The following is a 20,609-nucleotide window of genomic DNA, read 5'->3' as shown; positions in this document are numbered from 1 at the left end:
TGGGTGTGGTATTATCAACACTGTAACCGAGCTGTGAACCCTGTGAACTTCAACAATGGCCAGTGTGGCATGATGCACCCATGGGTGCTACAGTGGCACCAGTGTTATGCAGGCAGCCAGCCACTTTCTGACTGAGTTTGAGACCCATTGCACAGAAGGAAAGTTCAATATAGTCCTGTACATGTGGCCCAAAACTTATGCTTGGGGAGCTTGCCAGCCCCAGAGGAAAACTTCTTTTCTACTAAAAGGACATAGCATCAAACTACCCACTAAGTCTGTATGTCTGTATGCACAGACGATGGTTAATGTGCAAACTCACAACCAAAGTGTCAACACAAGCTCAGCCACAAGTGGGACATCTACACCGCACCCCTCATCCGCCCTCCAAGGCTTAGGAACATTACGGGAAGAGGAGTGAAGCGGTGGATAATAGGGGGATGGAGAGAAGTGTCAGAATGTCAGTCAACATTCTATCATGAGCTGCCCTCTCTTATGAGCCCTCAACCCCACCCCCACCCCCACCCCCAGTCACATTTTCACCTGCACTATCAGGGAGAGGAATATAGGGAGAAAGAACAAAGGAGAAGTCTTAGACCTCAGCACTGGGTGGGGTGGTGCAAACTTATAGTCCCAACATTCACAAGACAGAAGCAAGAAAATGATCAAAAGGAGATCTCCACAGTGAAGTCTGGGCCAGCCAGAGCCACACAATGGTACCCTGCCGCAAATAACAACAACCACAAAACAAATGTACACCTCTCAGTGCAGCTGGCTATGGACAGTTAACCTTAAAGCCACAGGAAGAATTACATGAATAAAAACCAAAACTGAGTTGGATGTGGCATATGCCTAGAATTCCATTGTTGAGGAAGCTAAGGCAGGAAAATGGAGAGTTTTGGACAGCCTGGGCTACATAACAAATTCTATTCTCATGTTCATGTGTGCATATAAGCATGTATAGACACAGTTTCTTGGAAAGACAAGATACGATGCCACTATGCTTGGAGTCCACTCTGATCTCAGGTTCTATGGCTCCCCCAGGCCCACATGGCAGCAGCAACAGTGTCCCTCCTAGGACCCTGTGGCACAGGATGGCCACTTGCATCTTCAGAGGACACAGAGAGCCCACACACACACCGACAAGAGCACGGTCCATACTCACCGTGCTTCTCCTCATCCTCCAGCTCCCCTGACGGCACCTGAGCGGAAAGGAGAGAGATCAGGGAAGCCTTGTTACTTCAAAATAAATAAATAACAAAAACACAAAGAAACCAGACAGCTCACTGAAAAATTAGAGAAACTGTGTCTACATAAGCTGAAAAGCCAAGTCCTCACTTTTGAACGTGTGCCTAAGAACAGGGCCCTCGGGGAAACTAACCATGTCAATGTCTGCGATTTCTGACAGCTGAGGGGCAGCCTCCACCACAAACTGCTCGTCATCCTCATTGTCAGAGTTCTGGGAGTCGATGATCACACTGGAGACGGTTTTACCACTTCCCGACCTAAGCAGCAAGAGTCATTACATTAGAAGTGACGACCCATCAGCCACCAGTTGTTGTCAGCCCCTTGCATCTGGAAATACCACAGTTCTCAGAAAGGAGCTGAACTGCCATTGCCCCAGACAGGTGAAGGGAACTCTCAGGGAACAGTGGGAACAGGGAGAATATCACCTCCCACACAACAGCCTCCATGTTGCCCAGAGCTCCAGGCCACCCCAGCCCTCTACCCCAGCCTTTCTAGTCCTTTGGCTCTGCCCTGTTTGCTGACGTTGACTCTAAGATAGACCAAGGGTGGCACAAGTGGGCCCTGTGGGTCACGTGACTTGGGACCGACCCCTTTCACAGGGCCACGCCTCTATCCAATACCGCTGCCGTGTTTTCAGCTCGGAGTACCTGTTGTTTAACTCTTGCACAATTACACCTTCAGCTCTCTTCCTTTTTACACTTTGACAGTCTTCTATCTAGAGGTCAGGGAAACACAGCCAGTGCTGGCCCATGCTTTCTGAGGCATCTGATACATGAACACACGTATTTCTCCCTTTTGCCAATCTGGAATGCTTGCTGCTCTGTGGTTTAAGGCAGTGATCTAATCCTCTATTTCTTCAAGGTAAGTTTTTCTTTTTCCTAGTACTGAGTACTACACCCTACCAAGTCTTTCAGCACAGGCCCAGACCTTGGCATCCCACAGTCCAGCACTGGGGAGTGTGGCTTCATTGTGACTAGAACCCCCTGGCCAGGCAGCCTCACCTGTCTACCACCAGTGTCTCTGTGCTCTCTTGTCGTTTGACCCTGGGAGGTGCTGGCCGTGCACTCCCAGGCCGAGGTATTCTTCTAAAAAAATATTGGAAGGAAAAAAAACAGACTGTGAAACACACACAAATCTCAATGTGGACAGGACAAATAGGCAGGCCAGCACTAGTGTTCACTCCCATGCCACGGTCGGCATGACACTCAGACTCTCTGCAGAGGAACACCAGCCCCATTCAATGGGCACAGCTGCCATTCATCAGAGCACCACAGGCCTTCCCATTACTAGGAACTTCTCCAAACTGTACAATGCTCCAACTCAGGTACAAGAAAACTAGACAGGTAGTTTCCGCTTGCTTTGCACAAATAATCCCTTACGCCACAGAACAAGTGTTGACTGGGCAGCGGATGCTATGGCAGGAAGCCCCACACTGTCCTAGGCATGACCACACTCCCAAACCCCAGCGGAGGACACACCTGAGGCTGGAGGGAAGCTCACTGGGAACTTCCGCATTCTCCATCACCTCCGGCTTATCTTGGCCAGCAGGTCCAGCTTCTACTTCTGAACAGGGGACAATCCAATCAGCATTCAAAAAGAACTCAATAGTAACAAAAATAAATTTACTCAAATATAAATATCAACAAATTAAATATAAACATCTGAAAAGGCATCAGTCAAATAATTGAAATGCAAATGAACTCTTTTCACCCATCACTGATGAGGTTAAAACTGACAGACGTCAGACATCTAAATGTGGACATTTGGGGACATGGGCACACTCAAGTTCTGCTAATGCACAGTGGCTGACCAATCAAGGAATAAAGGGTGATGGAGCCAAAAGAACTGAGCCTGAGGAAAAGAACATCGTGCACAGACGGACGGACAGACAGACAGTGTGGCAATCGCTCAGAAGCTCTAGCCCACTCACATGTGCACTCCTCACAGAGCACAGTGACAGATCTCAGTCACTCCCGCGGGGGCCCCAGGAGTGTGTGTGCTTCAGTTATAAAAACAAAGACCATCAAATGCCTTTCACTTTGTCACGCTGGACTCCATTTCTAAAGTATCTACAATTACACTGGGTGCTGTATTCTTTGAACAGTCAGTACATAATTTTCTTTGTATTTTAAGACAAAGTCTTACTAGGTAGCCCTGAATGGCCTGGAGCTCTCTTATGGAGGTCTCCCTGACTCTACCGCCCAAGTGCTGAGATTGGAAGTGGGCAGGATCATCCGGCTAAAACACAGTGTTTTTCATTTTAATAAAAAGGCTAAGACAGCAAGTCACAAATCAAAATTACTAAGACAATAGAATTTATTCTACTATTTAAAACAAAATAAATTTATACTTCATAAAACAGTAAAATTAGAATTTTAACATTAGAAATAAACATTATGCCGGGCGTGGTGGCGCAGGCCTTTAATCCCAGCACTCGGGAGGCAGAGGCAGGCGGATTTCTGAGTTTGAGGCCAGCCTGGTCTACAAAGTGAGTTCCAGGACAGCCAGGGCTATACAGAGAAACCCTGTCTCGAAAAACCAAAAAAAAAAAAAAAAAAAAAAAAAAAAGAAAGAAAGAAAGAAAAGAAAAGAAAGAAAAGAAACAAACATTATGCACTAGAAAGAACCCTGAAATGTGACCTTTTCAAAATTCAAACACAGAAATGTGTATGGCCCACATACAAAATGGAAACTTAAAACACAGCAAAATAGATTCATCAGGTATATTTCTTTAAAGTAAAAAAACAGTTTTTAAGCACAGAACTGAGACTCCGTTTGACATGTGCGCACGCATGACAACACCCAACACATCAGAAGTGCTCTCACCTGCATCGCTGGGGGAGTCACCTAGAAAAGAAGAGGAATTATCAGGAAATTAGCCTTTATGTAAGGGAGCCACAGCACAGTGGTCGCTGAGCAATCAGGGGAAATACAGCTGCTAGGGACAGGGGTCCCCGGGCCTTTCTCTAGCATCTCGCCACCAGTCTGTTATGGCCAACCAGAACCATAAAACTGCACATTAGAGGGAGACTGTGGCCTGGCCGTGGTGGCCCACACCAGCACTCAGGAGGCAGAGACAGGCTGATCTCTTACAGCCAAGGCTACCCATAGAGGAACGTGTGTCAAAAAAATAAGACAAAACGAAAAAAAAAAGTAAAGGAATGTGAAGGACTACCTACGCCACAGAGCTAAGGAAGCGAATACTCAAGTCACAAAGCCACAAGAAGCATGCTGGGCCAGCAGGACCAGCAGGCTCAGCCCACCCACCAGAACTGACACTACGTCTCCACCAGCTTCCCACAGCATTGTCACTAGGGTCCTTTCTCCTCACATGCTACACTCTGCGCACAAACATGGCCCAATCAGTCAAAAGTGCCACAGGGTGAATTCGAGACCAAAGCTGCAGGCTGGGGATGTGGGAGTGGCACAGCCTGCCAAACATCCAGAAGTCCCTTGGGTTCCAACTGGGGCACTCCCAGACAACAAAACTGAAGGCACATAATCCTTGTGACACACTTAACATCCAGAACATGTTTACAAAAGGGCAGCATGCTGAGGGGAGGAGCACCTTGCTGGAGAGAGCAGCACACGTTCACATGTCTCCATAGGAGAGCAGCCCTGCATGTGCCACATGAGTACACAGGACATCTTCTCATGAGCACTGCAGCAGAGCTCCTAGACAGAGTAATCTGCGGGAGGCAGGAGTTCTTGAGGCCAAACAAAAGAAAAAATGAGCTAGGATCTTTTCTCTGCAGGCCCCAGGAAACCCCAATGTTTCAACACAGAGCAGGGTAATTGGTCAGGGACTAGACACTAAGTCAGTATGAAACTGCAGGGGACCAGAGACAGCAGTAGGAATCCAGAACAGTGCTCTAGGCAACGGCATGAGGGATTCCACTCAATCTAGGAAGAGGGCACAAGAGCATCCTTAGGTCCTTGCCTGCCCATAGACCTGCTGTTTCCTGCAGGCTGGGCTAGGCTCTGCTCACCTCTGCTCTGATCTTCAAGCCTTAGTGAACACAGAGCTTTTGAAATCTAACCTGATCTATGTCACCATTACCATAAACGTCACCTTTCCCAGTGCTCTGCACCAAAGCACTGAGACCTCCTGACTATGACTGCATGAAGTCTCCAAGGACCTGGCTGGGCCCTCTACTCTCCCCTGCCCACAGTTTGCTTCTCATGCTTCTACTACAACATGCCAGCCAACGCAACTCTTCCTGGCCGTGAGCTTCATTGGGGACACCTTCCTGTGAGGAAGGATGGTAGGCTCTCCTGTTTCCCAGGTCACCCTCAGTCCCCTACCCCTCTCCTCCAGCATCTCCTGTCTAATGATTTCTCTCTGTGTCTGCAGCTTCACCTCAGCTCCTGTACCACCTCCAGAGCAGGCAGCCCCCGCCACCCTTCTTTCCCATGCATTCATGGCCTTGGTCCTGACATAGTAACTCGCAAACACTCTGTATTTAAACTAGTTGACAAACATCATCCTTCACCTGGCTGCACTCAGTAGCACAAGGCCAGCCTGCGGGAGGCTCCCAGGCTCTGGGATCACCTGAGGGTGTTCGACCATAGTCCTTTGTAAGGTAAAAGTAGCTGAAGAAAACGTCCATCCAGACTGGAGCCACCACAGACCATCACGCGGCAGCCACATTTTTGGCTGTCTAAAGTCCTCTGAGCAGGAGTGCCCTGCAGGGCTCTGAGCAGTGGCCTTAGAACCTGTTTTAGAGATCATCTGTGACACCCCTAAGGTCACAAATGCCACCACTTCACATTAGGGCCCAAGAGTGTCTTGCCTGTGCTACCAAGGAATGGTCTTTATGGGAAAGACAGGAGTGAGTCCCTTGCCACATCAAGCGTAAGCTCAGCCCTGGCTGCACCCTGAGAGGACATTGGTGCCTGGCAGCTGGCTTCCTCTAGGCTGCTCAGTCTCCTCCCACCAAGAGGTGTGAAGGGGTCATTCTTACCTTTCTGCTTTACTGCTGGCTCTGGCTCAGCGCTCTCCCGCCACAGACTAGCTGAGTTATCATCTGAAATACTCGTTCAGTTAGTATTGGCTTCTCTGATCCTGACATAAAGAGTTCAAAGCTGGGCACGAGACTGCGCCCTGAAGGGCTTGCGACTAAAGGGCTGCCTAGCACTTACACGTCTGAGTTCTCCCACACTGCTACACGCCAAGGATGACGACAAGGGTAGCTTCTAAGAATGTGTGGCTCTGGGATTGCTGCAGGAGGAGAGCTCCAAGAACCTGGCCAGGACCTCAGGCCAGCTGAGACTGGTAACTCCCCAGCCAAACAGTCTGGCCCCACATCCCCAGAACCAGTTATACCAGCTCCCACCAGCCAGGCCTGAAAGCTAAGCTTCACCCACCTGGCACATCAGGAGGGAAAGAGAAAAAGGAAAATACTTTTGACGTGGTACACATGTCTTGACACATTAAAGAGTCTTAAACATTTTCTGCTGATTACTAATGCTCAAGTGTCAAAAATGGAAAAAAGTTCATAATAGGTGGAAAATAAAATACTTCCAATATTAAAAGCAAAGGGGAAAAAGAGGTATTCACAGGGCAGGCTACATATGGCAGTGGGCTCAACTCTGAAAGTGACTCGTCACTCAAGGGCCCAGGGAACTAAACAGCCTGCTTCCCGAAACCCACCATTCAAAGAAGCAGTCCCACCACAGCCTGCCAGGGTTAAATCCCCACCACAGCCTGCCAGGGTTAAATCCCACCACAGCCTGCCAGGGTTAAATCCCACCACAGCCTGCCAGGGTTAAATCCCCACCACAGCCTGCCAGGGTTAAATGGCCACTCCAGTTGGGAAGGGCTACATAACCTAGTGGTGTGTGCCTTTACCAGGAAACTTTCCTTCAATTTATAAAAATACTGGCCTAACAGCCTAATGAAGTAAGAAGGTGCCGTAAATGTTTTATAAAGCACAGCTGAAGAATGGACGTGAAACTCTCAGACCTAAGAGAAGCAGGCTCGGCAGCTACGCGCAGCCGCTGCACGAGGACCCCTGCAGGCTGTGCTGGAACATGAGCTATGCCAAGTCCACGCTGTCGGTCGCACTGGCCCTGTAAGTGCCAGCATTTCTGCTCTACAAAGGCCAGCGGCCTCCTGGGAAGTACAAACACTACTGTCTGTCCATGGGAAGCCACCACACTGTCTGTTCTGTCTGTCTGTCTGCCTTTATCAATTTATTGATTTGGGGAGCCCAGCACCCTACCTCTGAGCTGCACCTCTGAGCTCAGACATTTCACACAATTTTACCCTACTCAAGCTCTACTGGGTTTGTTCTGTTGAGTTTTGTCTACTTTTGTTTTTTTTTGGGGGGGGTAGGGAGTGTTTGGGGGGCATTATTCTGTCTTGTTTATAAGACATAGTTTGTTTGATGTAGCCCAAGTTGCTCCTAAATACAACATGCAGCCAAGGTTGGCCTTGAACCCCAGATCCTCCTATAGCCCCCCCAGTATGAGCTAACAAACATTCCCCATGGTGACTGGTTTCTACTCGTCCTCTTTACAGTTTATAAGGTTTTATCTGTTACTGAGTGAAGGGATGTGACCCTGAGCATGGGCAAGCATGTGGAAGACAGAGACAATGCTGTGGAGTCAGTTGACTGCCTATACATAGGTCCTGAGGACTGAACTTCCAGCTAGGCCTCCACCGATAGCACATCACTCCTGAGCCACACTGTCCCATATTCTGAAGCAGTCTTTACTACGCTGGTGCTGTGTAAGAGCTGTGCACAGATGTCAGCTTAGTAAGGCAGGGCTGCTGTTAAATCTGATGGCATAACCACATTTTCAAACAGTGGGAAAGTTTTTAAATAATTAGAACACAGCTTGGATTTCAAATAGTAAACAGAGAATAATTGCATCCAATGTGGCTATGTTAGAGGATGTCTATGTTGGCGTATTAGGCTTGGGAGCTGCCTGCTGAAGTGTTTACAGAAAACTATCAGATGTTTTTCTCGTACGTTGTAATCATTTAAAACTCCTAAGCTAAAGTAAAGCAGCATAGGGCCAGGGCAGTGGGAACTACACTGTTGTACTTTGCTGTGTTTTTGATAACAGCAACTAAACAAAATGAGTGAGGTAACGTGAGCAGAAAATATAATGATGGCTTGATGCACAGAAAAGCCAAAAAAATGACTAACTCCAGACTAGCACACAGCACAGGCCAAGCTCACATTACAGTGCAGCATGCAGGAAGCAGGTGCACATGTCTGAGGAGACACGGGTGGACTCCTGGTGAGCTCACCACACCTGAAAAGTGAAATGGAAACACACCCACACGCTCTCCTCTGGCAAACCCTCAGCAGCGCCCACCCGTCATGTGCAGGTCTGGCCAGCCAGCAGATGGCTGCTTTCTCTGAAAACACAGGTCAGGCATGATGGTGCATACCTGCCATCTCAGATCCTACAGACAGAGGCAGAGGGATCTTGTGTCCACAGCCTGTCTGGGCTACATAATGAGACCCTATCTCAAAAAGAAAATGAAAAAGAAAAGGAAAGGAAAGGGAAGGGGAAAGGGGAAAGGGGAAAGGGGAAAGGGGAAAGGGGAAAGGGGAAAGGGGAAAGGGGAAAGGGGAAAGGGGAAAGGGGAAAGGGGAAAGGAAGGGAGGAAGGGGAAGGAAGGAGACGGGATGGGATAGGATGGGACAAGAGAAGACAAGACGGACGGACAGATGGGTGATGGGTTCCTCTCTGAAGAACGTGACTTAGAAATGAAGGGCTGTCACAGGGAAAGGACACTTCAGCTGACACCAGGACAGTGAATCTGGAAACCATACTCATGTAAGATACTGAAGAACTGACAGCTGATGGTAAAGTTTCAATTCTAAAACAACTGTGCTATGAGACAGTGCTAGTGACTGTGAGAGCGGCTAGGCAGGCACAGGGCTAGTTCCTGGCTGAGACCTGAACAGCATCAGGACTCAATGGCAGAAGGGTCAGGGAAGAGGTACCTGGGGCACTCTGGAGCCCAGGCTCTGCTCCTCACCATGGTTATCTAAGACAGTATCTGCCCTGTGACCCAGCAGCAGCATAGGAGCCTAACCCTAATCACACTGCTAGAGGGCAATATGGGAACAACATTCTGCTCACCCTACCAGCGGCATCTCATCTACTGAACATTCAACAGTATGGTATACACTTCTTAAGGTCAGGACTTACATCTTCCTACCTGTAGATAAGGTTTATAAACTGTTCAACATAAGCCTAAGAGTGATTTCAATTTATTTTTTATTGATGGTTCCACTAAGCTGCCAGTTAAAAAGATTACAGCTCTCAGAGCAGGTATCTCCATGCCCATGTGCAAAGAGGAACACAAGGGCTTAAGAACATGGCTCAGGGACCCAGCCACCTGAAAGGCTGCTCCAGGCCAAGAGCTGGGTAAGCAGGAGAGTGGGACTCACCCACTGATCTCGGATGAGGAGTCTCAACTGAACAGACGGGAGAAGCTCTCCCCAAAACAAAACACTACAGGAGACACTGCATGTGGACCTCCGCATGCACTCCTGTGGACAAACATAGACCACGCACACAAAAAGAAAAACAAACTCGACAAAATCTGGTATATACAAGGCAAGTTAGTCCCAGGAAAGTTTTATTTTCTCCTAAAATCAAAGTTGGCACCATGTTTTCCCTTGAGCACAACTCAAGCTTCTCTCCCTACAGAGTATGTGGTTAAAGCCGCAGCAGACTTCAGGGGCCCGCAGTGAAGGTTAGCCTGCACACTCTTCCTCTCCAGCTTTAACTGTTCGGAGTGTCACAAGCCATGGGCATGCTTGTTAAGGCCTTAAAAAATGGTTTATACTCATAGATTGGTGTGTGTCTGTTTAGGCCATGGCACATGACAAGGTCAGAAATTGACTTCTGGGAGTCAGTTTTCTCTCTTTCTACAATGTGGGTTCCAGGGATCAAACTCAGATCGCCAGAACTGACCAATGGTATCTTTCCCTGCTGAGATCTCAATGACCCACTCTTTAAAGCCTTAATGGTAGACAGTTCATAATGAAACTAAGTAGAGCCAATGGGGATATAAAAATGTAACTCATCCACATTATCTTATTATCAGTATTAAGACGAGCAAACTGTCTTGACATAAACCTTACATGTTATGCACATACATGTACCTGTCAAACATGTATAATGTAATTATTACGTACATGTAATATAGAGAAAGGCAAGCTAGGTGTGGCATATACCTGTAATCTCGGCATCTGAGATACTAAGGCAGGAGGATTACTCTTAAGTTTGAGAGCAGCCTGAGCTATAGAATGAGACGCAGTCTCAAAAGAAAGAAAGAAAGAAAGAAAGAAAGAAAGAAAGAAAGAAAGAAAGAAAGAAAGGAAGGAAGGAAGGAAGGAAGGAGAAAAATAGGGTGGTGGGCGGAGCTAATTAAAGATTTACTTCAAGCTGACTTAGTAAAATTATCACATAACTTAGCAAACTAAATCAAACTGAACAGGAAGTCATATCTGATCCTCAGTATACAGGGAAAAAATGTGACCAGCATTAAAAAAGTGTTTAGAATACAAATAATCCATCGCTATACTGACATGCAAATAGTCTGTATCCAAATGGTGAAGAATACAGACTGAAGAACAGTCTCTCTTAGCATTGACACTGGTGTGGACTGTTTCATATCATACCCGTGAGGAATCAAACTGAAGGATGCATTTCTCTTACCTATTTCTGAAGTGGTCGTTTCCTGATCTGGTTCGTCATTTAGTCCCGACACTATGGAGTCTAAAATCTTAGCTGAAATATTATCCTCTTTCCTTCCTGACATAAAACAGTTAAAGCAGATTAAAACGCTGCGAGGAGTTCTGTATTTGGGCTGCTTTAGTTAGGATGTTTATGAGGCCTACTACCAGGGTCACCAACAAATTGCTGTCCTCTCGGTACTCAATGCTCAGCTGCCCAGGACACCCCTCAGAAGACTGGACAAGATCCCCCTCTCCTCTCCAGCATGCCCTTCCTTTGACATTCAGGACATCCTCTCCAACTTTCCTCTGGTCCCCCACCTTCCAATCGGACGGAGTCTTGGCAGGCTCTCTCTCCTCCAGGCATCTGGGCTTACCACTATCTAAAGGCCACACTGTGACCGTCACTGCAGACTAAGCGTTCATCTGTGGTCTCACCTCCTGTTTCCATGATTTTCCCTGACATGCATACAGAAAGGCATACCTCCACTTGCTTCATGTATCTCAAACTTGACTGTCCCAGAGCTCTTGGCACTGACACCTAACCCTCCAACCAACACCTCCACCCCAAGTCTCCCAGAAAGCTCTTCCCTTTGTGTCCCTTCTTTCCTGACTGGTGGCATCCAACCCACCATCTGTAGCAGCAAATCTACCTAACTCTCCCTGTTCCCACTGTGACTCTGGAGCTGAGCCGCTGTTACTTCTCTATCCTCAGTCACCATCATCTCTCAGTACCACAAGATCCTCAACGTCTTCCAGCCTCCATGTCCCCTCCAGGGCCAACTCTCCTCTCCACCCAGTGAAAACTGCACCAAAGCCTTCCACTCATGCCTGCTGTCCACACAGCCAAGAAGACAGTTTCTCAGGGCCCTACCAGCTGACATCGACCCTTCTCCAACAACTGTCCCTTTCTCCACTCTAGTCTACAGTGGGACTTCTGCCACAAATACAGGCAAGCCTGCAGCCACTCATACTCTCTCCTCGGGGCCTCTTTCTCCCTAGGCAGCTGATTAGATGCCTGGCTCAGTGAGGCTGTGGTTGCCTGAGTCTCTCATTCCCGCTTCTCTTGGATTTATTTTCCTTCAAAAGAATTACCATGAACACAGGCTTACACTCCAGCAGTCTCTTTATACTTTGAGTTCTGCCCAGGAATGAGAGGAAGGTTGAAATGGACAATCTCAGTCCATAGCTAACTTAGAGCAGGACCTGGCAGCTCACTGGGGTAGCCCTGACAAAAGCCCACAGTCTTGCCCCATCTACTGTAGCTTGGGGAGACACTCTGGGGCTGAGCCTGAGGTCATGAAGGGGCAAGCCCTGAGTGGCCACCCTCCATACTAGAGATCACCCAGAGCAAAGGGCCAGACAATGACTAGTTAGTTCCATTCTCAGACACACTCCCCAGCCTCACTACTGCTCATGAGATCTTACCAAGCTGCTTCATGCTATGGTCCTTCTTAGCTTTACGGTAGGAAGCCTTATGTTCCTTTTCAGGGAAAGGGTTATTGTCACTGGCTCTAGAGTCCCTTCTTCCTGACATGAAATTGCACAATGGAAATAAGTGTTAAACTTACAAATGCTGCACTTACCAAACAAGTGAACTAAGATGAACTCAGTAAGTTCTGACACAGTGAACTGCTACCAAGTTCATAAGTATAATATTGTCTTGTAATCTTCTAAGTGTCATAGGGATTCCAGAAGGGCCTAGGGGTCTATTCATGCCAAACACTTGTGCCAGAATCCCTTGTTCTTTAGAGTGGTCGCAAGACTCATGGTGTGAACCAAACACCCACACCCTGTGTCTTGGGTACCTTGGAATCAGGACATTTGCTCAAATGCTGACCCACTCAAGAAAGGCAAAATGTCTGGTATGGTGCCAGCCTGGCTGAAGGGCCTCTGGTGAGCCAGTGGCTGGCGATGAGACTGGGAAGATAAAGTCCACTGAGCTGCCACCAGCTCACTGAATCTTATAGTCATAGTTCTTCCAAGCCCCTGAGGATGAATTCTCTTGGGGTCACAGAAAGGAGAATCACAGAGAAGGGTGAGGAAGAAGGAAAGACAGTCTCACACACACACACACACACACACACACACACACAAAAGCATCTACAAAACTAGCAAATATTAAAAAGCAAGGATGTGATAGTGTACGCATGTAATCCCAGCTCTCAGGAGGCTGATGAGGCCTGCTGAACTACAACGTGTAGTTGAAGCTGGTTACGTAGGAAGACCCTGTCTCAAACAAAGCAACCAAGAAAAAGCAGGTTGAGGAGGAAAATAAAATTAAAACAGAACAAGGTATCAACAATCACCTCAACTAAAAGACACCAGCACATCACACACACACACACACACACACTCTCTCTCTCTCTCTCTCTCTCTCTCTCTCTCTCTCACACACACACACACACACACACACATACGACCAACTTCCCAAGTTACAGGAGACATAGTTAACTCAAGTCATAAAGACCTGTCAAGTCATCCTGCTCACTTTATGAGAAAAAGCAAGTGTGAGTGATAAAGTAAGGTTTTAAAACAAATTCTGGGGAAGAAAAAAAAACAAATAAAACACCCCAGGCACACCTTTAATGTGTGCAGGAGACAGAGGCAGAGATACCTCTGAATTCAAGGCCTGCCAGGGCTACATAGTAAGACCTTGTCTCTAAAACCAAAACAAACAGAAAAGCAGTTTAAATAAAACTTCTTTTAAAAGAACAGTAGAAGGAGGCCGGAGTTAACACAGATATGCAGTCCTGGAAGTCCAGGAAAGGCAGCTGCCCGGGATACCATCCTCAACAATCCAGAGCCTCAGCAACACCGTAAGTGAAAGAAGGAACTAATCTAAAAGAGTAAAGACTAAAAATGCCTGATAACACCAGTGTTCACGTCTCAGACCTCTAGACCTAACACCAAATCCACAAGCAGCTAGAATAGTAAGGCCTCAGGCAGGTCAGAAACCACACCCAGTGAGACAGAAGAAACCAGAGGAGAAGAAGAGACCATCCTAACAAGGGCTGCGTGAAAACACACCCTGCATTGTACTGCACAGAGTCAGGTCGCTGGAACAGGTGCATCAGAGGGAAGTGCTGTTCACCAGGAATCATTCCCACAGGGACCTGAAGCACTGGTAAGGGGTGGGGTGAGGGTCCACAGGACCCTGTGGCTGAGACCTAACATCACCCTCCACTCTTGTCAGCAACTGTTCTTGTGGGCATCTCCCAGACAGCACACAAAGAAAGAAGCCAAAAAAGGCGCAAAATGTCACCCCAGCATCACAAGCTGGGCTAGAAGTGACAGCTGACATAATGACCCAGTTGCCCTACCCCTGCTGCTTACAATGTCACAGGTTAGGAGGAAGGCGATTTTTCTAGAACTATTAATTGCTCAGCCAAAGCCACTTTGCACTTCAGTGATGTTAGTAAGCCTCCAACAGTAGCGACTGTCTGAGACTCCCTAAGGCCCTCCTGCCCTGAGACCTCAGCCCTCAACAGAATTCCTTCTTTAAATGCAACAGCATCTGCCTATGGGCTCTCCGTGTCTGATCTGCAACAGGGTCAAACGCTTTCTACCAGAGCGGAAGGACCAATGAGACCAAGATGACTGACAGGTAACTCTGAAAAGGAAGTTCAATCTACCCTTTAGATTTCAACAGGTTCTCCTGCACTGAATGATATGAGCTTGCACACATATGCACACACCGCTCTGTGAGCACGGGCAAAAGCCACAATCTCCAGCTGCAGAGCTGACTCCTCCCCAAATGCGGCAGGGCTGTGCTCCCCAGGGTTCCCAGCTACCACACTCTGACCAGACACAGGAAGAGCAGCCTACATCTCAGCTACGTGCACACGCAGCTTTGCAGTACCTTCCAGTGAATGCTTCGATCGCCGTTTTGATGGTTTTAACGTCGAGGACCTAGATGCTCCCACAGAAATGTCAGCCTTAAAGAAGAGGAAAAAAAAGAGTTAGTTGGCACATTGCACATCAGTTCTAACAGAACTTACTTCCCATGCTCTGCAGGGAGAGTGTGAACAGGATACATCCTTTGTATTGAGGGGCTGTACCAGAGGGTGTGTCCACACCCTCATCTGAGGTGGGAGGTAGAGGACACCTCCCTCCTTTGCCCTGCAGTGAGATCTGTCTGTGCCACTTCCCGTGACATAGTGGTAGGACTATTCAAATCATAGTCGCTACACAGCCCTACGGCTCAGAGACAAGACACTTGCTGCTTTGTGCTATGTGGTGGGTAATTTCCTCACTGGCTCAATACCTCAGGGTGTAGTGTTTGCACAGACTGAGACACCATAGCGTTAATGAGCAACATAGCCCTAGAGGGCCACCATCTTAGATAAAGACCATCACTGATCAAGATGTCACTACAATGGATTGGTACAGAACTCTGCAAGTCAGAACTTCTAGGGTATTTAGAGAGAGAGAGAGAGAGAGAGAGAGAGAGAGAGCCAGCCATGATCATACCAGCTATAGGAGACATATTGCATATCCCAAATCCACCTGGCTCTCCCCCGAAGCCACCCCACATCTCCCCAGATGACATTATGCTTCTCACCCAAAGCTGTGCATAGCCCTGGAAATGCCACAGAAAACCATTCCACCTGTCCAGCAGGGGGTAAAGCACCTATGAAACAGCTCTCCTCCCAGCAGACTACAGAGGATCGAGCACTCACAGCTACCATGCATGTGGAGATGGACAACTCTTAAAACTTCTACAGTAGCTAGGAAGATGGCTCAGTGGGTAAAGTGCTGCTGGCAAATGATCCTTCATCTCAATTTGCCAACTTTATAGACATGCAATCGCCTGGGAAATGGGCTTCTGGGTATGTCTGTGGGATCATCTTGCTTAGATCAATGAGATGGAAAGACACCCCCCACTCCCACTGTTCGAAGAGCCATTTCACTTGGATGAAAACTATGATCTGTCCCCTCAAGCGCCTGTGGCTGTCTACCCGGCTGATGGACTGAGCCACACTGAACTCTTCCTCCCCATGCTGCTCTTATCGGGGATTTTACCATGGCAACAGAAAGGTAACCCAAATACCACGCAAGCTCAAGGACCTGAGTCTGGAACTCCAGAATCCACGTAAGAGCTGGAAACATAGCACAGGTACCTACTGTTCCACTGTTCCTAGAGAGATGGGAGGTGAAGACAGGAGAACTCCAGGAACCTGAACCAGTTAGCCTAGGGTGTACTCCAGAAAAGCAACAAAGACCCTGTCTCAAATAAGCTGGAGGCAGAGGACTGATACCAAGGATGTCTCCAATCTTCACACAAACATCATGACACCCAAATGGCTACATTTACACACATACACACACATGCGTTCGTATACATATTCGTGCATTTGTACACACACATGCATTGGTGTACACACACATACAACACTCACACACTATACTGGCTTTTACTGTCAACTTGCCACAAACTACAGAAACAAGAGAAGAGGAAACCTTGATTTAAGAACTGCCTCTGACACCTCTAATCCCAGCACTCAGGAAGCAGAGATGGGCTGGTCTCTGAGGTTGAACTTAACCTGGTCTACAGAGCAAGTGCCAGGACAGCCAGGGCTACATAGAGAAACCCTGTTTCAAAGAAGAAAAGGAAAAGAAATCGGCTCCATCAGATGACCTGTGAGCATGTCTGTGGGGCACTTTCTGGATTGCTGACTGAAGTGGGCAGTGCCATCTCTGGCAGGTAGGCGGAGACTACAGAACCCAGCTGACTGAGCGCTGAGAACAGGGCTAGAGTCAGGGCTCCTTTACCTCTCTGTTTCCGTTCCTGCCTCCAGGCTGCCTTGACAGGCTGTGATGTGGAAGTATAAGCTAAATAAGCCTTTACCTCCCCTAGGCTGTTTTGACCAGTGTTTTATCATGACAACAGAAAAGCAAACAGAGACAGACAGGCAGACAGACAGTTTCTTTACCTCCATCTCTGCTTTGACATCTTTGAAAGATCCATCTGACAGCTTTCTAGATATCTCCCCTGAGCTTGAGGACTATAAAAAGAAGAAGAATCCTTTTTACACTTTAGAGTTGTTAAAAATCTGTAATGTTAACAATGAAAGAAAACCACCAAGATACTGTGCATATCACCAAGGAACAAACAAGATAATCTCTCACACAGCACATTGCCACTCCATGTCTGACAGCCATGTAATTCTGCCTACAAGTCCCAAGAATATTCCAAGAAAGTTGCAGGAGATCTAGAAACACTCTCAAGTAGGGAGGGCCAGGATACCCAAGGTCAGCAGAGAGAAGCGGTGTGACCGTAAAACCACTCCTGGCTTCCGAGTGTCTCCTGATAATGAAGCAACTTCAGAATGGAAGAGCTCCTCATAGCAGAAGTGAAAATTTTGTCAGGATCCATGTGAGTACTGTAAATACCGTCTTATCCCTTAAATCTGTTCTCTGAAAGATCTGGACAAAAGGAGACAGACTGTCATCGCTAAGTTCATGGTGAAGGTATGTAATGGGGTCACCTTGATTGCTGAGTTCAGGCCAGCCACACAGCCCCACAGAGGGGCAATGAGGAAGTGGCCAGGCCCCAGCTAGGCTCTAAGCCACCCTGGGGCCCTGCTGATGGAATGCATGCTTGCACCTGTCTTCCCACCAGGCAGCTGGAGGCCCTCTCCAGCTAAAGAGCACAGCTGGGAACTGTCGAGGGCTGGAGGGACTTAGCAAACACTAAGGGGGAGTCTCGAAGTAGCTCACATCTGCAGGAACTTCTGGCTACAATAAACTTCAATGTTGCTTTCCCAGACCCACAGAGCTCAATAAAGGTACCCCCAGATCAACAACAGAAGAGCCAGCCAGACAAAACCATAAGGAGACCTCAGTAAACCGGACGTCACTTGACTGTGGTGGCCATTCCTTTGAAACAAAACCATCCCTTGCACTTGGTTCTTATGTAAACCGCCCTCTCTGGAACTGCCTTTCTCTGTGAACCATTCACAGCATCAGCAGCTCCAGTGAGCACGTCGTGGAGAGGCTTGCTCTGGAGTCAGACCTGAGGAAGGCTGTCCCTATGAGGGACTGCCTCAGAGCTAAAATACACCAGAATACACTAGTGCCTCTAAAAACACAGCTCAAGGAAAACTATTTTCTTAGGCCACTAAAAAGAGGCAATGATAAGATATAGATGATTCCCAAAACTCAGGAAGGAACCCAGGTTACTGTGACACAGGTACATTATGACCCTGAGGACAATACCCTGGGATGTGTTGGGGAGGTTAAAATGTGACTTAAATAGCAAACACCCAAGTGCCCGGCAGAATGCTAAACACAACTACCAATGAGACCACAGCAATCTTACTGCACCATGCCACAGACAAGAAGTGACAGAATGCCAACATGGCTGAACCTACAGAGCCCACTCCTCTTGCTAACAACCACACTGAGATGCAACCCACAGCAAGATACTGCCACAGACGGGCTTAGAACCAGCCCAGATCTTGACTGTCCTCTGGCCAGCAGCTGCAGATCAGGTAGCTCTCAGTCCCCTCTAGGATGCTCTGTACATACAGGTTATCTGGAAAAGGAGTCGGGACCTAGGATGGCTGATCTCCACTGGGCTCTAGAGTTACCTGGAAAAGGGACCTCTGGACATGCAATGAGGATTATCTAGACTTAACAGAACTGGGAAGACATACCAACTATGGCGGGCAGTGCTTCATGGGCTGGGGTCCCAGAAAGAGAATGAATGAAGGAAAAGGTGAGCTGCTTTTCAACCAAGTCTCTAGGGCGTGCTGTCATGTCCTCTCTACTAGAGCAGACTAGACCCTGGCACTACAAGCCAAAGGAAAACCTTCCTGGAAACTGTTTCTTGTCAGGGATTTGTCACAGCAATGGGAAAAGTGACTGGTGTGCAACCCATACACAGGGCTGGTCCCAAAGTCACCAGACTAAGGAAGCAATGAGAAAGAAGCCAAAGGAATCCCTGGCCAACCTTAATTTTACCTGAAATGCCATTGTGCAGGAATTACAGGAAAATAAGTCTTCTGACACTTAGAATGTGTTAAGACCTTTGAAAGTAGCTCTAATTCTTACTAAGCTCAGTCCTGTCCAGGCTCCGAGGAGCCCACACATACAGCTGATGCCAGCTGTGTACATGGGATAGGACACATGCACAAATGACAGCAGGTGAAGGGCCTTTGAATGATCTAGCAAGACAGAGCAAGGCACCAATGACAGCTCCTGCTCCCAGCTACTTTCTCTACAGGCCTGGCAGGGAACTGTCAACCTCTGAGGACAGAAGACATCTGACAGCAGTATTTACCTGGCCTCCTCTCTGGAATTGTCTTCTAGCACTCCAAACACTTCATAGCTACTACCAACTGATCAACACCATCCAAAGACCTGAGACCTGAAACGCCACCATCCTTTGCCTGGATGTTTGGTTCTCTGTTTCATCTAATGTCTACTGCATACCTTCTATGTGCCAGTTCTCTATTAGGCCAGGAACTCAAGAGTGAACATAAGTACCACCCAGAGTGTGTGCTTAGGGATATTTTAAATATGTTTGAAAACTGACTGAAGAATACTGAGTTAAATGGTTGTGCTACTATTAGTAAGTGACAAAAACATTGGAAGTTTTTAAGAACTGGGCCAATGAGATGGTTCAGTAAGTAATAGCATTTTTCATGCAAACCCAGCAATTTGAGTTTAATCTTCAGAATGTAGCCTAAAGGCTAGGAGAGAACCAACTCTGGCCTCCGTACTGTGGCATGCACATACACACATCTATACATACTTCATGTACACACATGTAACAACAATTATAGTATAAATAAATAAGTTTTTTCAAACAGACACCTGGCAAGAAACTGGTACCTCTTTGGATTATGTCAAGAAATCAAACACAGCCACAGTTCACAATTCCAAGTTTTCCAAAGCCTATTATAAGGATGACAGATGTCCTGGCTGGTTTTGTGTGTCAACTTGGCACAAGTTAGAGTCATCAGAGAGGAATGAGCCTCAGTTGAGAACATGCCTCCATGAGACCCAGCTATAAGACATTTTTTCAATTAGTGATCAATGCTGGAGGGCCCAGCCCATTGTAGGCAGTGGTCTCCCTGGGCACCTGGGTTCTATAAGAAAGCAGACTGGCCAGGCATGGTGGCCCACGCCTTTAATCCCAGCACTCAGGAGGCAGAGGCAGGCACAGGCGGATTTCTGAGTTCGAGGCCAGACTGGTCTACAAAGTGAGTTCCAGGACAGCCAGGGCTACGCAGAGAAATCATGTCTCAAAAAACCAAAATAAAGAAGAAAAAAAAAAAAAAAAGCAGACTGAGGGAGCCATGGGAAGCAAGCCAGTAAGCAGCATCCTTCCATGGTCTCTGCATCAGTTCCTGCCCTGCTTAAGTTCCTGTCCTAACTTCCCCCAATGATGGACTATGATCTGGAAATGTAAGCCAAATAAACTCTTTTGTCCTCAACTTGCATTTTGGTCATGGTGTTTCATCAGAGCAACAGAAACCCTAAGTAAGACAACAGGTTCAGGAGCTGGAGAGAGAGCGCTGTGGTTGAGAGTCCCTGCTAACTCCTGTAAAGCAGAGTTCAGTTCTCGGCACCCCACATCAGGCAAGTCATAATCACCTGTGTGTCTCTAGCACACATGACATACATTTGCACATACACACAAAT

At 47.6% G+C, this 20,609-nt stretch overlaps 1 protein-coding gene across 6 annotated transcripts in view; it reads right to left on the bottom strand.

Annotated features, from left to right (window-relative positions):
• The window catches only part of Traf3ip1 (TRAF3 interacting protein 1), a 34,718-nt gene that overhangs the window by 6,922 nt on the left and 7,187 nt on the right, over positions 1-20,609 (bottom strand). For 2 of the 6 annotated variants that reach the window (XR_878327.1, XM_006529896.2), the window contains exons 6-14: positions 16,892-16,963; positions 14,818-14,893; positions 10,939-11,034; positions 6,210-6,272; positions 4,072-4,092; positions 2,724-2,808; positions 2,247-2,330; positions 1,379-1,502; positions 1,163-1,199 (exon numbers count right to left, since the gene is read on the bottom strand). Coding sequence is in view for 5 of the 6 variants with exons in the window: in XM_006529896.2 (XP_006529959.1) it covers positions 1,163-1,199; positions 1,379-1,502; positions 2,247-2,330; positions 2,724-2,808; positions 4,072-4,092; positions 6,210-6,272; positions 10,939-11,034; positions 14,818-14,893; positions 16,892-16,963 (658 nt within the window). In the remaining variant the exon portion in view is untranslated. Of the gene's footprint in view, positions 1-1,162; positions 1,200-1,378; positions 1,503-2,246; positions 2,331-2,723; positions 2,809-4,071; positions 4,093-6,209; positions 6,273-10,938; positions 11,035-12,383; positions 13,551-14,817; positions 14,894-16,891; positions 16,964-20,609 lie in introns of those variants that run through there. The other 4 variants (XM_006529898.2, XM_006529897.4, XM_006529899.4 and 1 more) reach the window with 4 other exon arrangements.

Source organism: Mus musculus, chromosome 1, assembly GCF_000001635.26.
Source record: "Mus musculus strain C57BL/6J chromosome 1, GRCm38.p6 C57BL/6J".
NCBI lineage: Eukaryota > Metazoa > Chordata > Mammalia > Rodentia > Muridae > Mus > Mus musculus.
Note: the sequence above shows the minus strand (reverse complement) of the source record. Positions and strands in the feature narration are given on the sequence as shown.